We start from the raw sequence: 20,000 nt of genomic DNA on the forward strand, positions 1-20,000 counted from the left end.
ACATAACACGAACAACTCATACGCACATAACGCAACCTACATGTACACAGTAGTAGTAGTAGTAGTAGTAATAGTAGTAGCATCGATCTGCGGCTCAATCAATTTTAAATATATAGATAGTTATGTATTAGATAGTTAATATTGCTGCAATAAATGGTGGCGAAGGTGTGGCTATTGGGAGGCTGGAGGCCATGTTTAAAAAAAAAAAAAAAAGGTAATAGTAGTAGTAGTCGTGGTGGTAGCAGGAAATAGTAGTAACACAACAAGTAGAAATACACACACATACACGCAAATAGAAATACACACACATACACACAAGTAGAAATACACACACACACACAGTACACACAAATAGTTTTAACCTTCAAGTTGTCACATTAAAATAAGGACAAATTACTCTACTCTCTCTCGTAGCGACAAAATACCTCCACCTTGAACTAAATATATCAAAAAAAAATCTTGTCCTTGGTACGTATCCCCTGCCGTGATATTGGCCTTCTCACTGTTCGAAATATACCACGAACATCGATTTAAAATTTTTATCATTTATCAAGTAACAGATTCATATTTAACCTTTATTTACGATTAAAAAATAAATCTATGGTATTTTAATAATGTTTAGTAAGATAAAGAATAATTGTTTGTGGTTTGTTAATAAAAGAATGTGGATTTGAGGTGTGTTCGTGGTAATTTTCTCAACAATGGCGACCTTCAGGGCGTGTTTACATGCTGGCGTTGGTATAGCGGCAAGGGATCGCTTATGGAGTTTTAGCGTCACATTTATGGCTCCCTCCAAGGTTTTCATGAGCCATCAAGATCATCATTGATGCTTTACGTCCTGTCGGGGAGATACGAACCCAAATTATGGACGATTCGCTCCAAAAAACCACAAAACGAGGAGCGTACGATGATCTGAAAATACGACAACCTTAACTAGATACCTTCACTTAACACTGAGACTCTACCTTAACTAGATACCTTCACTTAACACTGAGACTCTACCTTAACTAGATACCTTCACTTAACACTGAGACTCTACCTTAACTAGATACCTTCACTTAACACTGAGACTCTACCTTAACTAGATACCTTCACTTAACACTGAGACTCTACCTTAACTAGATACCTTCACTTAACACTGAGACTCTACCTTAACTAGATACCTTCACTTAACACTGAGACTCTACCTTAACTAGATACCTTCACTTAACACTGAGACTCTACCTTAACTAGATACCTTCACTTAACACTGAGACTCTACCTTAACTAGATACCTTCACTTAACACTGAGACTCTACCTTAACTAGATACCTTCACTTAACACTGAGACTCTACCTTAACTAGATACCTTCACTTAACACTGAGACTCTACCTTAACTAGATACCTTCACTTAACACTGAGACTCTACCTTAACTAGATACCTTCACTTAACACTGAGACTCTACCTTAACTAGATACCTTCACTTAACACTGAGACTCTACCTTAACTAGATACCTTCACTTAACACTGAGACTCTACCTTAACTAGATACCTTCACTTAACACTGAGACTCTACCTTAACTAGATACCTTCACTTAACACTGAGACTCTACCTTAACTAGATACCTTCACTTAACACTGAGACTCTACCTTAACACTAAGACTCTCTCCCAAGGCTCTCACAAGGTTACTCTGTTTTACATTCAAGGTCTTACAGGAAATATTTGAGACGATTCGACCAAAAAAATCTAGACAAAACTATGAATATAATACCGTGTACATATTTTACCGGAACCGGTTGAATAGCCCGGTAATCTACACAGCTGTCACGGCTACATAGACATAAGAACATAAGAAAATAAGGAGTCTGCAATAGTCTGGTTGGTCTGTGCATGGCAGCCCTGTCCAGAGTTACTACCATTCTCTATCATCCATGAATCTATCCAGCCTCCTTTTAAAACTTTCCAGCGTTCCAGCACTTACTACAAAGTTGCTAAGCTTGTTCCACTCGTCCACCACCCTATTTGTGAACCAGTTCCTTCCTATCTCCCTCGTAAACCTAAACTTATCCAACTTAAAGACGGAGTGTTCAACCGGGAACTCCAAAACATATTAGCAACTGTTTGAAACTAGATATATTGTGTCTAATGTGCCGGGTCATCCAGGAGACAGAGTCGTAAGGTTAGGTTAGGTTGGTGTAGTTAGGTTAGGTTAGGACTGCCTAGTATGGGCCAATAGTTACTGTTTCCTCCATTCTCATATACTTCAGAAAATGGAAACGACAATGCAGAGCCCCTAACCTAACCATACCATCCTAACCTAACCATACCATCCTAACCTAACCATACCATCCTAACCTAACCATACCATCCTAACCTAACCATACCATCCTAACCTAACCACACCAACCTGACCTACCTAACCAAACCTAACCTAACCAAACCAAACCTAACCAAACCAAACCTAACCACACCAACCTGACCTAACCAAACCGTGGCAGCTTTTACACAACCTGGAACAAGGGGGAACAAGAAAGTCTTTTACATGACCTGGATCAACAGAGGTCACCAGTGGAGGAATACAAGGACTTCGGAGTATTGCTGTCAACACAAAGACCCGGTGACGTGTTTAGTGGTGTTTCACGAGTCACCCAATGTATGTGACCTGACCCCTGGATGACGTCATGTATGCCTTGAAGTTGGGGTTTTGTTGATAGGGACTTTAACCTAACTTAACCTAACCTAACTTAACCTAATGCTAAACCTAATTTAACCTAACTTAACCTAATGCTAAACCTAATTTAACCTAACTTAACCTAACCTAACTTAACCTAATGCTAAACCTAATTTAACCTAACTTAACCTAACCCAACGTAACCTAACCTAACTTAACCCAATGCTAAACCTAATTTAACCTAACTTAACCAAACACAATCTAACCTAACCAAACCCAACCCTAACCCAACGTAACCTAACCACACAGAAATCACGTAACCTAACCACACAGAAATCATCAAGGTATCAAATCAACAACAGGTGAACTAAGCAATCTAAAGTAGCCACCACTAGTTAATGGCGTCTAATCGTCCATCTCAACTCGCCACCACTAGTTAATGGCGTCTAATCGTCCATCTCAACTCACCACCACTAGTTAATGGCGTCTAATCGTCCATCTCAACTCACCACCACTAGTTAATGGCGTCTAATCGTCCATCTCAACTCGCCACCACTAGTTAATGGCGTCTAATCGTCCATCTCAACTCACCACCACTAGTTAATGGCGTCTAATCGTCCATCTCAACTCGCCACCACTAGTTAATGGCGTCTAATCGTCCATCTCAACTCGCCACCACTAGTTAATGGCGTCTAATCGTCCATCTCAACTCACCACCACTAGTTAATGGCGTCTAATCGTCCATCTCAACTCACCACCACTAGTTAATGGCGTCTAATCGTCCATCTCAACTCACCACCACTAGTTAATGGCGTCTAATCGTCCATCTCTCACCACCAGTTAATGGCGTCTAATCGTCCATCTCAACTCACCACCACTAGTTAATGGCGTCTAATCGTCCATCTCAACTCACCACCAGTTAATGGCGTCTAATCGTCCATCTCAACTCACCACCACTAGTTAATGGCGTCAATCGTCCACTAAACCCCTTCTAGTTAATGTAATCTAATGGTCTGTTATCCACGTAATCATCCATATAAACCCCCCTCTAGTTAATGGCGCCCTCTAAAACCACAAGAAGCTCCCCTAACGCCACAATATAACGGCACATCACCACGAGGACAAATAACCTCGGGGAAACAAAATATGAGAGAGATTTAAAGACAAGTTGCTCAAGCGGCCATCACGGCTTGTCCCGACCTTGAGGACTGCGCGGGCGGACGAGTGTTGCCGGCAGAGTTAGCTGTAGGAGTTATCGTACCGTATATTGTAGGTGTATTAATGACCTAACCAATATTAACCTCAGCTAACTTAATTTAACCTAATATAACCAAACCTAACCTCAGCTAACTTAATTTAACCTAATATAACCTAACCTAACCTCAGCTAACTTAATTTAACCTAATATAACCAAAATTAACCTCAGCTAACAATTTACCAACCTCAGCTAACTTAATTTAACCTAATATAACCAAAATTAACCTCAGCTAACTTAATTTAACCTAACCTAACCTCAGCTAACCAAACTTAATTTAACTTAACCATAAAACAGATAGATTAGACGCAAAAACAAACCTATTGAGAGACAGACAGACTATTAGACAGATAGACAGATAGACAGTCATTAATGCCAAGCTAGAGACAGATAGACTATTAGACAGATAGACAGTCATAATGCCAAGCTAGAGACAGACAGACAGACAGACAGATTATTTAAAACAACACTTACATACATACCAACACACGTACACACACACACACACACACGTACACACACACACACACAGTATACAAAATAAATATTAGTATACACACAGTAACATTATATTCATACATACTACTAGTACACACCAAGGCCACACACACACACCAAGGGCCACACACACAAGGGCCCCACACACACACCTGGGGCCACACACACACACCCAAGGGCCACAAAACACACACACCAAAGGGCCACACACACACACCAAGGGGCCACACACACACACCAAGGGGCCACACACACACCAAGGCCACACACACACACCAAGGGGCCACACACCCAACACACACAACAAGGGCCACACACACAAATTCAAGGCCACACACACACACCAAGGGACCACACACACACACCAAGGGGCCACACACACACACCAAGGGGCCACACACACACACCAAGGGGCCAGCACACACACCAAGGGGCCACACACACACCAAGGGGCCACACACACACACACCAAGGGCCACACACACACACCAAGGGCCACACACACACACCAAGGGGCCACACACACACACCAAGGGACCACACACACACACCAAGGGGCCACACACACACACCAAGGGGCCAAACACACACCAAGGCCACAAACACACACCAAGGCCACACACACACACCAAGGGGCCACACACACACCAAGGCCACACACACACACCAAGGGGCCACACACACACACCAAGGGGCCACACACACACCAAGCGGCACAAACACACACCAAGGCCACACACACACCAAGGCCACACACACCAAGGGCCACACACACCAAGGGGCCACACACACACCAAGGGCCAAACACACACCAAGGGCCACAAACACACACCAAGGGGCCACACACACACACCAAGGAGCCACACACACACCAAGGGGCACACACACACACCAAGCAGTCACAAACACACACCAAGGGGCCACACACAAACACACCAAGGGGCCACACACACACCAAGGGGCCACACACACACCAAGGGGCCACACACACCAAGGGTCACAAACACACACCAAGGGCCACACAAACACACCAAGGGGCCACACACACACACCAAGGCCACACACACACCAAGGGGCCACACACACACCAAGGCCACACACACACCAAGGGCCACACACACACACACCAGCCACACACACACCAAGGGGCCACACACACACCAAGGGCCACACACACAACACCAAGGGCCACACACACACACCAAGGGGCCACACACACACACCAAGGGGCCACCACACACCAGGGCCACACACCAAGGGGCCACAAACACACCACCAAGGGGCCACACACACACACCAAGGGCCACAACACACACACACCAAGGCCACACACAACAAGGGCCACACACACACAGCACACACACACACCAAGCGGCCACACACACACACCAAGGGGCCACACACACAACCACACACACACCAAGGGGCCACACACACACACCAAGCGGTCACACACACAACACCAAGGGGCCACACACACACACCAAGGAGCCACAAACACACACACCAAGCGGTCACACACACACACCAGGACACACACACACACACACCAAGGCCACACACACACACCAGGGCCACAAACACACACCAAGGGGCCACACACACACCAAGGCCACAACACACACACCAAGCGGCCACACACACACACCAAGGGCCACACAAACACACCAAGGGGCCACACACACACACCAAGGCCACACACACACACCAAGGGGCCACAAACACACACCAAGGGACCACACACACACCAAGGGGCCACACACACACACCAAGGGGCCACACACACACCAAGGGCCACACACACCAAGGGGCCACACACACACACACACACCAAGGGGCCACAAACACACACACCAAGGGGCCACACACACACCAAGGGGCCACACACACACACCAAGGGGCCACACACACACCAAGGGCCACACACACACACCAAGGGGCCACACACACACACCAAGGCCACACACCAAGGGGCCACACACACCACACACACACACACCAAGGCACACACACCAAGGGGCCACACACACACACCAAGCGGTCACAAACACACACCAAGGGGCCACACACACACCACAAGGCCACACACCCAAGGGGCCACACACACACACCAAGCGGTCACACACACACACCAAGGGGCCACACACACACCAAGGGGCCACACACACACCAAGGGCCACACACACACACCAAGGGGCCACAACACACACCAAGCCACACACACACCAAGGGGCCAAACACACACCAAGGCCACACACACACACACACAACCCAAGGGCCACACACACACACCAAGGGGCCACACACACCAAGGCACACACACACACCAAGGCCACAACACACACACCAAGGGGCCACACACACACACCAAGGCCACACACACACCAAGGCCACAACACACCAAGGGGCCACACACACCAAGGGGCCACACACACACACACCAAGGGGCCACACACCAAGGGGCCACACACACACCCAAGGGCCACAAACACACACACCAAGGGGCCACACACACACCAAGGCCACACACACACCAAGGGACCACACACACACACCAAGCGGACACACACACACCAAGGCCACCAAGACAAACACACACACACCAAGCGGTCACACACACACCAAGGGGCCACACACACACACCAAGGGGCCACAACACACACCAAGGGCCACAACACACACACCAAGGGGCCACAAACACACACCAAGGGGCCACACACACACACCAAGGGGCCGGTCAGACACACACACACCAAGCGGTCACACACACCAAGCGGTCAGACACACACACCAAGCGGTCACACACACACACCAAGGCCACACACACACCAAGCGGTCAGACACACACACACCAAGCGGTCACACACACACACACACACGATAATAACCTCACCTTAATACGATCACCAACTTAATTATGTAAACAAACGATAATTATATATCTAACGTAAATACGAGTCAATGGGACGTTCGAACCCTTGTACTCGTGAGAAATATTGAGATTAACAACCAAGAAGCCAGGCTTGATTACGATATCCAGGTGTTATCGTCGTTAATTACAGGTAAATATATAACACCTGAATAACAAATGATGTACGATAAATCTTTTTTTTTTTAATCCAAACCATAACTTAAAAAAATCATCGAACCCCCGTACTCTGGATTGACTGAAACACCTCACGTACTCAGAGCCATGTAGCCAGGCACATCACCGGGTAATAATAGTTTAATATATAACCTTGGATAACGTCACAACTGGTCGACCCTGAACACCAGCCAACGGGGTGGAGGAGGGAGGGACACGCTGCCAGGTGTCTCTCCCTCACTGCCCAACATATCGTACCTGGACACCCTTACACATCCTCAGTGTACTTCCAGCTATCATAGGGGGTGTATCATGCTGCTCTACCCTCTCATTAAAACCTTTGTCATTCCTTTACGTTATCATTACAGTCATACAAATACTTATATACATTATTTATACACAGTAGCCTTTATAGTACTTGATCCAGACGTTTTTTAAGAGGTCAAAGGTCATTATAGCCTCGTCTTGACCCTGTGGCAAGATGATGTAAGAGATTTTTGTATTTTATATTATTTTTTTTTTAGCTATAATGAAACATGTTGGAATAGAACCACGAACGAGATGAACTGCCTATTTGTTTTATTGAATTGTTTGTAGAAATAGTTGTAAAATTAGTAGTAGTAGTAGAATTAGTAGTATGTATTAGTAGTAGTAGAATTAATAGTAGTAGTAGTAGTAGAATTAGTGGTAGCAGTAGTAAAATTAGTAGTAGTTAAATTATTATTATTAGTAGTAGTAGTAGAAGTAAAATTTGTAGTCGTAGTAAAATTAGTAGTATTAAATAGTAGTAGTATTGTTAGTATAGTGTTAGTTAAATATAATTACTTATTCTCTCATTATCATCATCATTAACATTATTATTTTAGGTTGTATAAACTACATTATCATCATCCACTCAAGTAAAAAAAAATCACCCTAAAAATTTTCTGGATTTTATAGCTTATTGAACCTTAACCCATGACCTCTAATAACCTCTGATATATTAATTACCCCCAATTAACTCACATTACCAATAACAACAGTAAAAGATAGTTAGTTAATAGTTATAAGCGCTGGAATCACTTTAACCGACCATGAACTACGACTACCGGAAATAACTGCCCCATTCGTATCTCTCGTTCTCTCACCTCAACTATGACGAGAATAATCCTCTCTCATCCTTCCGGTGTTGATAATCCAGTTTGTTTTATAATCTAAACTTGGATATTTGAGGATTATTCTCATGGAAGGATTAATGTCACTCTTTAAACACCTGTATGAACGCCATCTGTAAACAGTGGTCATATTCGGTACTAATTCGCGTTCGTAAATGATTATTATTATTATTATTATTATTATTATTATTATTATTATTATTATTATTATTATTATTATTATTATTATTGTTATTATTATTATTATTGTTATTATTATTATTATTATTATTATTATTATTATTATTATTATTATTATTATTATTATATTATATTATTATTATTATTATTATTATTATTATTATTATTATTATTATTATTATTATTATTATTATTATTATTATTATTGTTATTATTATTATTATTATTATTATTATTATTATTATTATTATTATTATTGTTATTATTATATTATTATTATTATTATATTATTATTATTATTATTATTATTATTACACCTAACACTAACTGATAATCAGAAAAAAAAAATATTTTATACACACAGACACACAGAGACAAAACACACACACACACACACACACACACACACATACACAACGCACAGAAGACAAAGAAATGAGAGAGAGAGAGGAGGGGGGGGGGGGGAGAGAGAGATTACAACACCCATATGATTTATTCAAGGTCAAAGGTTAGTTAGGAGCAGATGACCTGTTCCTGAGGTGAGGGAGGGGAAGGAGGAGGGAAGGAAGGAGGAGGGAAGGAGGAAGGAGGGAAGGAGGGAAGGAGGAAGGAGAGATACATAAACAGAGAGACACGTAGACAGACAGACAGACTTCACACTAGGAAATACCTGGCACCTATCATTAGCAACCCTCCCGTCACCTGTCCAAAGTTACTTCCTGTCTACACCAAATTGAGGTGGAGTAATGCAGGGTAATGTACTGTCTGTCTGTCTGTTTATCTATCTGTCTGTCTGTCTGTCTATCTATCTGTCTGTCTGTTTGTTTATCTATCTGTCTGTCTATCTATCTATCTGTCTATCTATCTATGTATCTGTCTATCTATCTGTCTGTCTGTCCATTTCTAACATCCCCAAATACACAAACATCCAAATACCGTCACTATTTCATATTTCTTCATTAAATTCAAGGCAACAAAACCAACACAATTCCCTTACCTGAGCGATAATTTCCTTACCTGGCGATAATTTCCTTACCCTGGGCGATAATTTCCCTATACCCCTGAGCGATATTTCCATACCTGGGCGATAATTTCTATACCTGAGCGATAATTTCCTTACCTGAGCGATAATTTCCTTACCTGAGCGATAATTTCCTTACCTGAGCGATAATTTCCTATACCTGAGCGATAATTTCCTTACCTGGGCGATAATTTCCTATACCTGGGCGATAATTCCCTTACCTGAGCAATAATTTCCTTACCTTGGCGATAATTCCCCTACCTGAGCGATAATTTCCTTACCTGAGCGATAGATTTGTGTGATGTAAACAGCAGCAAAGCGACAATTAAGGAAAACTGTCTCCATTTTTCTCTTCTTGCTTCACTTTCCATGATTTTCCTCGATGTCAACAAAAGGACTTCTCAGTTACCCTCCAGTGGTGTCCAGGAGGCTTTTATGTTTCTCCCGAGTGTCGTTTTTGGTTTTATTGGGGCTAGTTTAGCGTTTTCGTAGGCCTGTTGATGAATCCGGATCCTGGGGAGGTGGTAGTGTTTGTATAAGCTTGTTGGTGAATCCGGATCCTGGGGAGGTGGTAGCGTTTGTATAAGCTTGTTGATGAATCCGGATCCTGGGGAGGTGGTAGCGTTTGTATAAGCTTGTTGGTGAATCCGGATCCTGGGGGAGGTGGTAGTGTTTGTATAAGCTTGTTGATGAATCCGGATGATGGGAAGGTGGTAGCGTTTGTATAAGCTTGTTGATGAATCCGGATGATGGGAAGGTGGTAGCGTTTGTATAAGCTTGTTGATGAATCCGGATGATGGGAAGGTGGTTCTTGTAAGCGTGCTGGTGAATCCGGTTGCTAGGAAGGGGCCGTTATCACTGGGTTATTTCTTCAAGGTTGGGCGGCGGATTTTTGCATTTCCGTTTTCCGTTTTGTTTTGCTTATTTTTTGACGGTAAGATTCACTTGGGTTTGTGTTTTGGCGGGAAAGTCACTATTTGGCGGGAAAGTCACTATTTGGCGGGAAAGTCACTATTTGGCGGGAAAATCACTGGAGTTGACACCATAGGAATAATTAATTCACTTCACACACCAAACGTAAGCTTCTGACTATTATTTCAATCATAATAGTTCATGTGTTGTTTTATCATCTATTATGGCAATTATTAACTGCCATATTACCTAAAAAAAAAGAAATAAAATAATCAAAACACGAGAATATAATTTAGATATTACATTACACCCAAAACAACATTAATATTCCCCTATGATTTAAACTCTTAATTATTATATCACAGATTATAGAGGAAGATAGCGTATGGAGCCACAACGCGCGTAATTTACTTCAATTTACTTCAGTCTTCTCCGTTTCCTCAATTATACGCTATTGGAAGTTATTGAAGCTACAAGGATAAGGAGGGTTTGTTGACGCTGTGGTTATGGGTGCGTGAGCGTCCTTGTGGTCAATGTTAAGGAAGATACTACGAACACGACTATTGACTTATTTTATTTACGTGTGTGTGTGTGTGTTTGTTTATCTATCTCTCTCGTTTAAATACAATCTACAATATTTTGATAGGTACAGATGGCTTATATAAATCAAACACTCAAAAAAAATACAAATTCTCCAATGACAAGTTATCCTATCGACTACATTTATGCTGAAATTTCAAGGACAAAATAGGTACGTATCCCCCGACCGTGACGTCACTTCCGCTTTCACCCACAGCTTTCAACACTTATATAACCATTACCCTATCCAACCATATATATATAACGTATTATCTTCCCAAATAATAAATAATACATTGTTTTTTATTAATAGTTTTATTGAAAGTAAGGAATTATTTATTTACGAGAGAGTTTTTGAAGACTTCCTGATAGCTACCCCGGAAGGTCAATAATGCCCAGGGTTTGTCATGGACGTTCCTTTCTCATACTGAATCAATGTTTAGTCTTTTAAAAATATAATTATATGTCTTTATACGATAATAATAATAATAAAAATATAATAATAATAATAATAATAATAATAATACACCTTAAAGCACAACACACACACACACACACACACACACACACGCAACATTAACCGTTGCTTGAAAATAATCAACATCGCCACTGGCTCTTGAAAAACTCGCCATTTCCGGTCTGTTGATAAGAAAATGTCGCCAGATGAGGAAGTCCCTTGGCGTGTTTTGGCGCGTAACGTGACGGGGTATTTGCTTTCTTTTCTTTCTTTCTTAGTTTCTTTCTTTCTTCACCAAATCCTACGTTAAGTTTTCCTCCTAACTGGTGATGTGAGAACGTATCTAACTGACTCACTTAAGCTACCACACACAGATGGATTCTCAAAGGTTCCTACGTTAAGTTTTCCTCCTAACTGGTGATGTGAGAACGTATCTAACTGACTCACTTAAGCTACCACACAAAGATGGATTCTCAAAGGTTCCTACGTTAAGTTTTCCTCCTAACTGGTGATGTGAACGTATCTAACCTCATAGCTACCACATGAGTACAAAGTTCCTACGTTAAGTTTTCCTCCTTTGATGTGAACATCATCTAACTAGCTACCACACATAGATGGATTCTCAAGGACCCTACGTTAAGTTTTTCCTCTATTGGTGATGTGAGGTAGTATCTAACTGACTCTCTTAGCTTCTACCACACAAAGATGGATTCTCAAAGGTTCCTACGTTAAGTTTTCCTCCTAACTGGTGATGTGAGCAGTATCTAAACATGACTCCTCTTAGCTACCACACATAGATGGATTCTCAAAAGTTCCCTACATTTAAAGTTTTATATAACTGGTGATGTGAGAACGTATCTAACTATTTCCTTAAGCTACACACAATTGATTCTCGAAGAGGTTCCAATTGGTTTCTCCCTAACTTTGGTGATGTGAGGCAATATCTAACTGACTCCATGGCTGCCGCCGATGGATTCTCAAAGGTCCCTACGTTAAGTTTTCCTCCTAACTGGTGATGTGAGAACGTATCTAACTGACTCACTTAAGCTACCACACAAAGATGGATTCTCAAAGGTTCCTACGTTAAGTTTTCCTCCTAACTGGTGATGTGAGAACGTGATTTCAAATTGTCTCACTTAAGCTACCACACAAAGATGGGATTCTCAAAGGTTCCTTACGTTAAGTTTTCCTTCTAACTGGTGATGTGAGAACGTATCTAACTGACTCACTTAAGCTACCACACAAAGATGGATTCTCAAAGGTTCCTACGTTAAGTTTTCCTCCTAACTGGTGATGTGAGAACGTATCTAACTGACTCACTTAAGCTACCACACAAAGATGGATTCTCAAAGGTTCCTACGTTAAGTTTTCCTCCTAACTGGTGATGTGAGAACGTATCTAACTGACTCACTTAAGCTACCACACGAAGATGGATTCTCAAAGGTTCCTACGTTACGTTTTCCTCCTAACTGGTGATGTGAGAACGTATCTAACTGACTCACTTAAGCTACCACACAAAGATGGATTCTCAAAGGTTCCTACGTTACGTTTTCCTCCTAACTGGTGATGTGAGAACGTATCTAACTGTCTCACTTAAGCTACCACAGAAAGATGGATTCTCAAAGGTTCCTACGTCAAGTTTTCCTCCTAACTGGTGATGTGAGAACGTATCTAACTGACTCACTTAAGCTACCACACAAAGATGGATTCTCAAAGGTTCCTACGTTAAGTTTTCCTCCTAACTGGTGATGTGAGAACGTATCAAACTCTCTCACTTAAGCTACCACACATAGATGGATTCTCAAAGGTTCCTACGTTAAGTTTTCCTCCTAACTGGTGATGTGAGAACGTATCTAGCTGACTCACTTAAGCTACCACACAAAGATGGATTCTCAAAGGTTCCTACGTTAAGTTTTCCTCCTAACTGGTGATGTGAGAACGTATCTAACTGACTCACTTAAGCTACCACACAAAGATGGATTCTCAAAGGTTCCTACGTTAAGTTTCCCTCCTAACTGGTGATGTGAGAACGTATCTAACTGTCTCACTTAAGCTACCACACAAAGGTGGATTCTCAAAGGTTCCTACGTTAAGTTTCCCTCCTAACTGGTGATGTGAGAACGTATCTAACTGTCTCACTTAAGCTGCCACACAAAGATGGATTCTCAAAGGTTCCTACGTTAAGTTTTCCTCATAACTGGTGATGTGAGAACGTATCTAACTGACTCACTTAAGCTACCACACAAAGATGGATTCTCAAAGGTTCCTACGTTAAGTTTTCCTCCTAACTGGTGATGTGAGAACGTATCTAACTGACTCACTTAAGCTACCACACAAAGATGGATTCTCAAAGGTTCCTACGTTAAGTTTTTCTCCTAACTGGTGATGTAAGAACGTATCTAACTGACTCACTTAAGCTACCACACAAAGATGGATTCTCAAAGGTTCCTACGTTAAGTTTTCCTCCTAACTGGTGATGTGAGAACGTATCTAACTGACTCACTTAAGCTACCACACAAAGATGGATTCTCAAAGGTTCCTACGTTAAGTTTTCCTCCTAACTGGCGATGTGAGAACGTATCTAACTGACTCACTTAAGCTACCACACAAAGATGGATTCTCAAAGGTTCCTACGTTAAGTTTTCCTCCTAACTGGTGATGTGAGAACGTATCTAACTGACTCACTTAAGCTACCACACAAAGATGGATTCTCAAAGGTTCCTACGTTAAGTTTTCCTCCTAACTGGTGATGTGAGAACGTATCTAACTGACTCACTTAAGCTACCACACAAAGATGGATTCTCAAAAGGTTCCTTAGTTAAGTTTTCCTCCTAACTGGTGATGTGAGAACGTATCTAACTGACTCACTTAAGCTACCACACAAAGATGGATTCTCAAAGGTTTCTACGTTAAGTTTTCCTCCTAACTGGTGATGTGAGAACTTATCTAACTGACTCACTTAAGCTACCACACAAAGATGGATTCTCAAAGGTTCCTACGTTAAGTTTTCCTCCTAACTGGTGATGTGAGAACGTATCTAACTGACTCACTTAAGCTACCACACAAAGATGGATTCTCAAAGGTTCCTACGTTAAGTTTTTCTCCTAACTGGTGATGTGAGAACGTATCTAACTGACTCACTTAAGCTACCACACAAAGATGGATTCTCAAAGGTTCCTACGTTAAGTTTTCCTCCTAACTGGTGATGTGAGAACTTATCTAACTGACTCACTTAAGCTACCACACAAAGATGGATTCTCAAAGGTTCCTACTGACAATCATGTACGTATTATCCATGTACACCAAAATCTATGTACGTACTTGATTATAAGTATACATCTCCCTAACATCCACACATGTATACCTGTAAATACATTCATACACTTCTTCCTGTGTGTATTCATCCCTGTGTGTGTGTGTGTGTGCATCAGTTAAGGGCATGGTACTTGTAAATCTCTGAGCATTGAAGTCCAAAGTATATTATTGTTATAGTGACTGTTATTGTTATTATTGTAGTAGTGTCGTTATTATTATTATTATTATTACACAATCATCACAATCACATACAATCCCTTCAACAGCTGACCACTCAAAACAAAATACGGGGCTAAACTTATGAATGAAAACAACTCCCTGATTGTCACTTATTTACTACGATCTTCACTTCACCTACTCACCTTCTCCCGCCAACCTTGCACTTTAGAACACTACTTGACTTAATGTGTTATATAAGGGGTATAGAGATTCACTTAAGGTTCATTAACCCTGGGTGGAGTTTGATATGAGGGGATTTTGAACATTTGTGAATGGTTGGTTGTTGTTGATTGTCAGTGTGTGAGTGTGTGTGTTAAAAGATTTTATTTATTTTATTTTTTATGGAATGAAGGTATTGTTGATATAATAGTAATAATAATAATAATAATATAACGTAACCTGTAAACTAACATAAATTAACGTAACCTGTAAACTAACATAAATTAACGTAACCTGTAAACTAACATAAATTTACGTAACTCAAGTCAGTGTACAGTATTAACCTTACAGAATGCGCGCCACAAAAACCCACCTCCTTCGCTTCCTCCTTTTTGGCGAGAAACTGCGCCAAAAAAACCACGCCACTAACTTCACGCTAGTTGGCAAGAAGGAGCGCCAAAAACTACCACTTTCACTTCCCCCTTTTTGGCGGGAATAACCACATCCATTTCACCCTTTTTGGCGGGAATAAACATCAACAAACAATACCTCCATTTCACCCTTTTTGGCGGGAATAACCACCTCCATTTCCCCTTTTTGGCGGGAAAATGCGCGCCAAAAAAGAAAAAAAAACAATTGTACTCTCCTCAAGACTAACCGACTGCAGATGGCCTGAACACACACCAACGCACACACACGCACACACCCACACACCCACAGGGTTTTTGGCCTTGAGATGAGTTAAGCAGGTTTTTGTGACTCTTGGCCTAGCCGTGTCTACAGGTGCTCCCATCCAGTTATAAAATCCTCTTCCATAAAATCCCACACTACAAAATACTACAAAATCCCACACTACAAAACCTCACTACAAAATCCCACTACAAAATACTACAAAACGTCACTATAAAATACTACAAAATCCCAATACAAAATACTACAAAACGTCACTACAAAATACTACAAAATACTACAAAATCTAACTACAAAACCGACACTGTACTCAACCCCCTTCCCTTCCTCAACTGTAACGTCAGGTACCCATCCACAACTGGGTCGACTGTAGGTACCTGGGAACGAACCAACGTCCCAGTAGTACAGAAAACGATTATATACATCCTCTATAGTCTAAATAACGGATTTCTCGATATAATCCGTTATAGGGAGGGTTTACTTATTTAACGGACTCTAGATATAGCGAACTTTCCTCCCTATAGAGTCCTTTAAATAGAGGTTTTCACTATAGGCTCTATAATTACCGAACGATTATATCACCATAGCCTATAGTATAATAAGTTAACTATATATAATCATTATGACTTATCCTACAAAATTATATATTACTAATTTACTCTATTATAAGGTGTATGATTATAGGAACGCGTATAAGTTATATATATATATACGGTACCTATAACAGCTAAGTCCTCAAGGCTATAATTTCTTGCTGATATAACCTTGTTTAAGTCACCGCCTAGTAACATCTACCCGAGTTATATTTAGATTATACACCTGGATTAAAGGGTTGGATTATATATGTCTAATTATACATCTGATTATATATCTCGTCAGAATAATATATCAGAATCTTGTACTAGAAATAATTATATAGAATAGGGGAATAATAGTGTTAAATTATATAGAATCCAAACCCTATAATTATTTTAATACGAATATAATCAATGATAGATTCTCTTAGTTTCCTTATGAGATTAAATAAATAAATTAAATATATATAATTTACAAAGACTTTAAGATATTTAATGTATTTATTTGATTATTTATCGTCTATAATTAATGATTTAGATTATATGATATGTGGGGAATTTCCTCGAAGTATAACAGTAAAATCAGCATTGGCAGGGAATTCCAACGCACCATGAATAATAATCCCGTATTTCCTCACTTGATTGGCTATTCATTTAGGTTCGATTGGGTTTATTCACTCATTGGTATTCACTGTGGTTCATTTTTCATGTGATTAGTGATTTGATATATATAAAATATTCTCTTACCACAGATTGACGAGATTAGCCAGTTAGGAGGAGTAGGTGTCAGAGTCCTGGCCACAGAGCACTGTTAACTAATCGCTGGCCACCACAAAGGGCCACAAACACTATTCGGCCACAGTAGCGAAGTCCTGGCCACACACACGCGCGCGAAGCCACTGACTCTGCACAACCTGCCCGGAGGAGAGCCGAGCAACAACTGATCATGATTTTCCTTGAAACATTATACCCAAGTTATGAAGATTCCCTTTGTAAATGTCAAACGCTTAAAGGCCATTTATTAGTCATTTACACACCATGTATTACATTTTCTCACGATTAGGATATTATTTATTGTTTAAAATATGTAAATTCAACGCTAGGAAGGATTACTTAGTGGGATTTTTTTTTCAGTTACGAATGCATCTTGTTTACATCTGCAACTCACGCATGCGCAATGATGACGTCCGCGCAGCATCTATTCTCTACGATATTTTATAATTACAGAACTATTTCAATTTATATACGTATTCTAGATAAATATATATGTACACTGACACTATATCTATGCTGAAAAATCATTATATAAATCTATATACATCGCAAATGAGTATAAATTGGTTGATAAATATGAACCACACAGGAAAGAGGAAACAATGGAATACCTTGGCTTTGGTCTTTATTCAAGGTATCTTAGATTAATTTAGCTTAGATTAGATTAATTTAGCTTAGATTAGATTATATTAAGTTTAGGCACGCTGCTCTTCAGGTCAAATAAGCAAGGGTGTCTAATCTTCATGTGATAATTACCTCCAAAACACATTAACACAACCAAAACAATAATATTTCCCACCAAAACAAATACTCTAATAAATCATTAAAATTAACATAATCCCAAAATTTAACATAATTAAACATATCTTTCATTTCAATAACATCAAAAGAATATATATCAATCTTTTTTTTTTTTCATTCATTTTAGTTTTTATGACATTAGTCCAAGGATTATTAATGATATAATTTAATAGAAGTGATCGTAGGTCTGGCAGAGCTGTAAGTTACCCAGTATTCGAAGGTCAGTTTGGCGCCTTGGGATTGGTTGCCGTTGTAGTACTTATTGGTCAGTGTAATGATGGTGCCATGTGTTGGTGAAACGTTGGCATCCCAAACCTTTGATTAAAAGTAATATTTCAGATAATAATAATAATAATAATCTTAATAATTATGTGTTCTAATTTAAGTTGGGGAAATTGTGTACGATACTTTGGTAACAATGATGGTGCTACTACTACTACTATTGCTACTACTACTACTACTACTACTACTACTACTACTATTGCTACTACTACTACTACTACTATTGGTACTACTACTACTACTACTACTACTACTACTACTACTACTACTATTGCTACTACTATTACTACTACTACTACTACTACTACTACTACTACTACTACTGCTGCTATTACTACTACTACTACTACTACTACTATTGCTATTACTACTACTACTACTATTATTATTACTACTACTACTACTAATATTGCTACTACTACTACTACTGCTCCTACTACTACTACTACTAATGTGTGTGTGTGCATAATTTGGGATAAGTAAATATGTGTGTGTATGTGTGTGTGTATGTATGTATGTGTGTAAGAAGCTATTTATTTCTGTATCTAGGAAAGAGAGAAAAGAAGAAAGGGGAGAGAGAAAGAGGAGAAGAAAATGAAGAGGGAGGAGGAGAAGAGAGGAGGGGGAGATGATGAAGAAAATACAAGGATAAATTTTAGAACCCATAAAAAATATTGACTCACCTGGAAGTTATCAATGACGTCAGAGAAGGTGAGTTCCATCGTCCAATTATCAGTAGTGAAAGGAACCGTCAAGATGAGTTCTTCTAGATAGTTGCCTTCCCATTGCTCAATCTCCACAAGTTGATAATTAGCACTGTTGATTGTTACAGGTGAGTTGAGGTTACTAGTGACAGGTGTAGTTACGTTAGAGGGAGTAATGACGTCAGAAATAGCCTTCAACGCAGCGACGGCCGTTTGGAACCCAGCGTTGAAATCACACGTCACTTCATTTCTTACATAATCATTTCTGTCATCTGAATACTCGTCATTTGCATATGGCCCACCGACCATAGCACCATATAGCACATGTGGATTAGGCCCAGGGGAGTCAAAATCCTCCCAGGAACAAGTTGCTGGCGGATTAGGGCAAGAACTACTAGCATGATGGGGTCTTTGGGGTGAATTTACTCCATAACCAACTACAAAACTCCTCCCTGTCGACCCTAGAATATAATGTATCTGTTCCTGTCCAAATTGACGGTATGTTTGTGTATTAATGCCCAGATCTGCCGCCATTAGACAGATCATCGCTACGTTGGCTGCGTATCTGAGTGAACCCCATTTCCTGATGAACACCAGGCCTTTGGGTGTTCTTGGTGTGTCATTGATCATCTTATTGCAGAACGTCTCTAAGTCCTGGCGGTATTTGGGTCTGTCTTCACTGTCTG

General features: G+C 40.6%; 2 protein-coding genes across 2 annotated transcripts in view; both read right to left on the bottom strand.

Moving 5' to 3' along the window:
• Positions 1-17,679, bottom strand: part of LOC121857531 — a 40,714-nt gene extending 23,035 nt beyond the window's left edge. The window contains exons 1-2 of the mRNA XM_042353615.1: positions 17,501-17,679; positions 10,129-11,008 (exon numbers count right to left, since the gene is read on the bottom strand). Coding sequence (XP_042209549.1) covers positions 10,129-10,218 — 90 coding nt within the window. The 5' untranslated portion in view covers positions 10,219-11,008; positions 17,501-17,679. The remainder of the gene's footprint in view (positions 1-10,128; positions 11,009-17,500) is intronic.
• A 456-nt stretch (positions 17,680-18,135) lies between these two features.
• Positions 18,136-20,000, bottom strand: part of LOC121857560 (Golgi-specific brefeldin A-resistance guanine nucleotide exchange factor 1-like) — a 34,179-nt gene continuing 32,314 nt past the window's right edge. The window contains exons 19-20 of the mRNA XM_042353641.1: positions 19,294-20,000; positions 18,136-18,643 (exon numbers count right to left, since the gene is read on the bottom strand). The exon at positions 19,294-20,000 is cut by the window's right edge and continues 540 nt beyond it. Coding sequence (XP_042209575.1) covers positions 18,482-18,643; positions 19,294-20,000 — 869 coding nt within the window. The 3' untranslated portion in view covers positions 18,136-18,481. The remainder of the gene's footprint in view (positions 18,644-19,293) is intronic.

This window comes from Homarus americanus, unplaced genomic scaffold, assembly GCF_018991925.1.
Source record: "Homarus americanus isolate GMGI-L3 unplaced genomic scaffold, GMGI_Hamer_2.0 scaffold19065, whole genome shotgun sequence".
NCBI lineage: Eukaryota > Metazoa > Arthropoda > Malacostraca > Decapoda > Nephropidae > Homarus > Homarus americanus.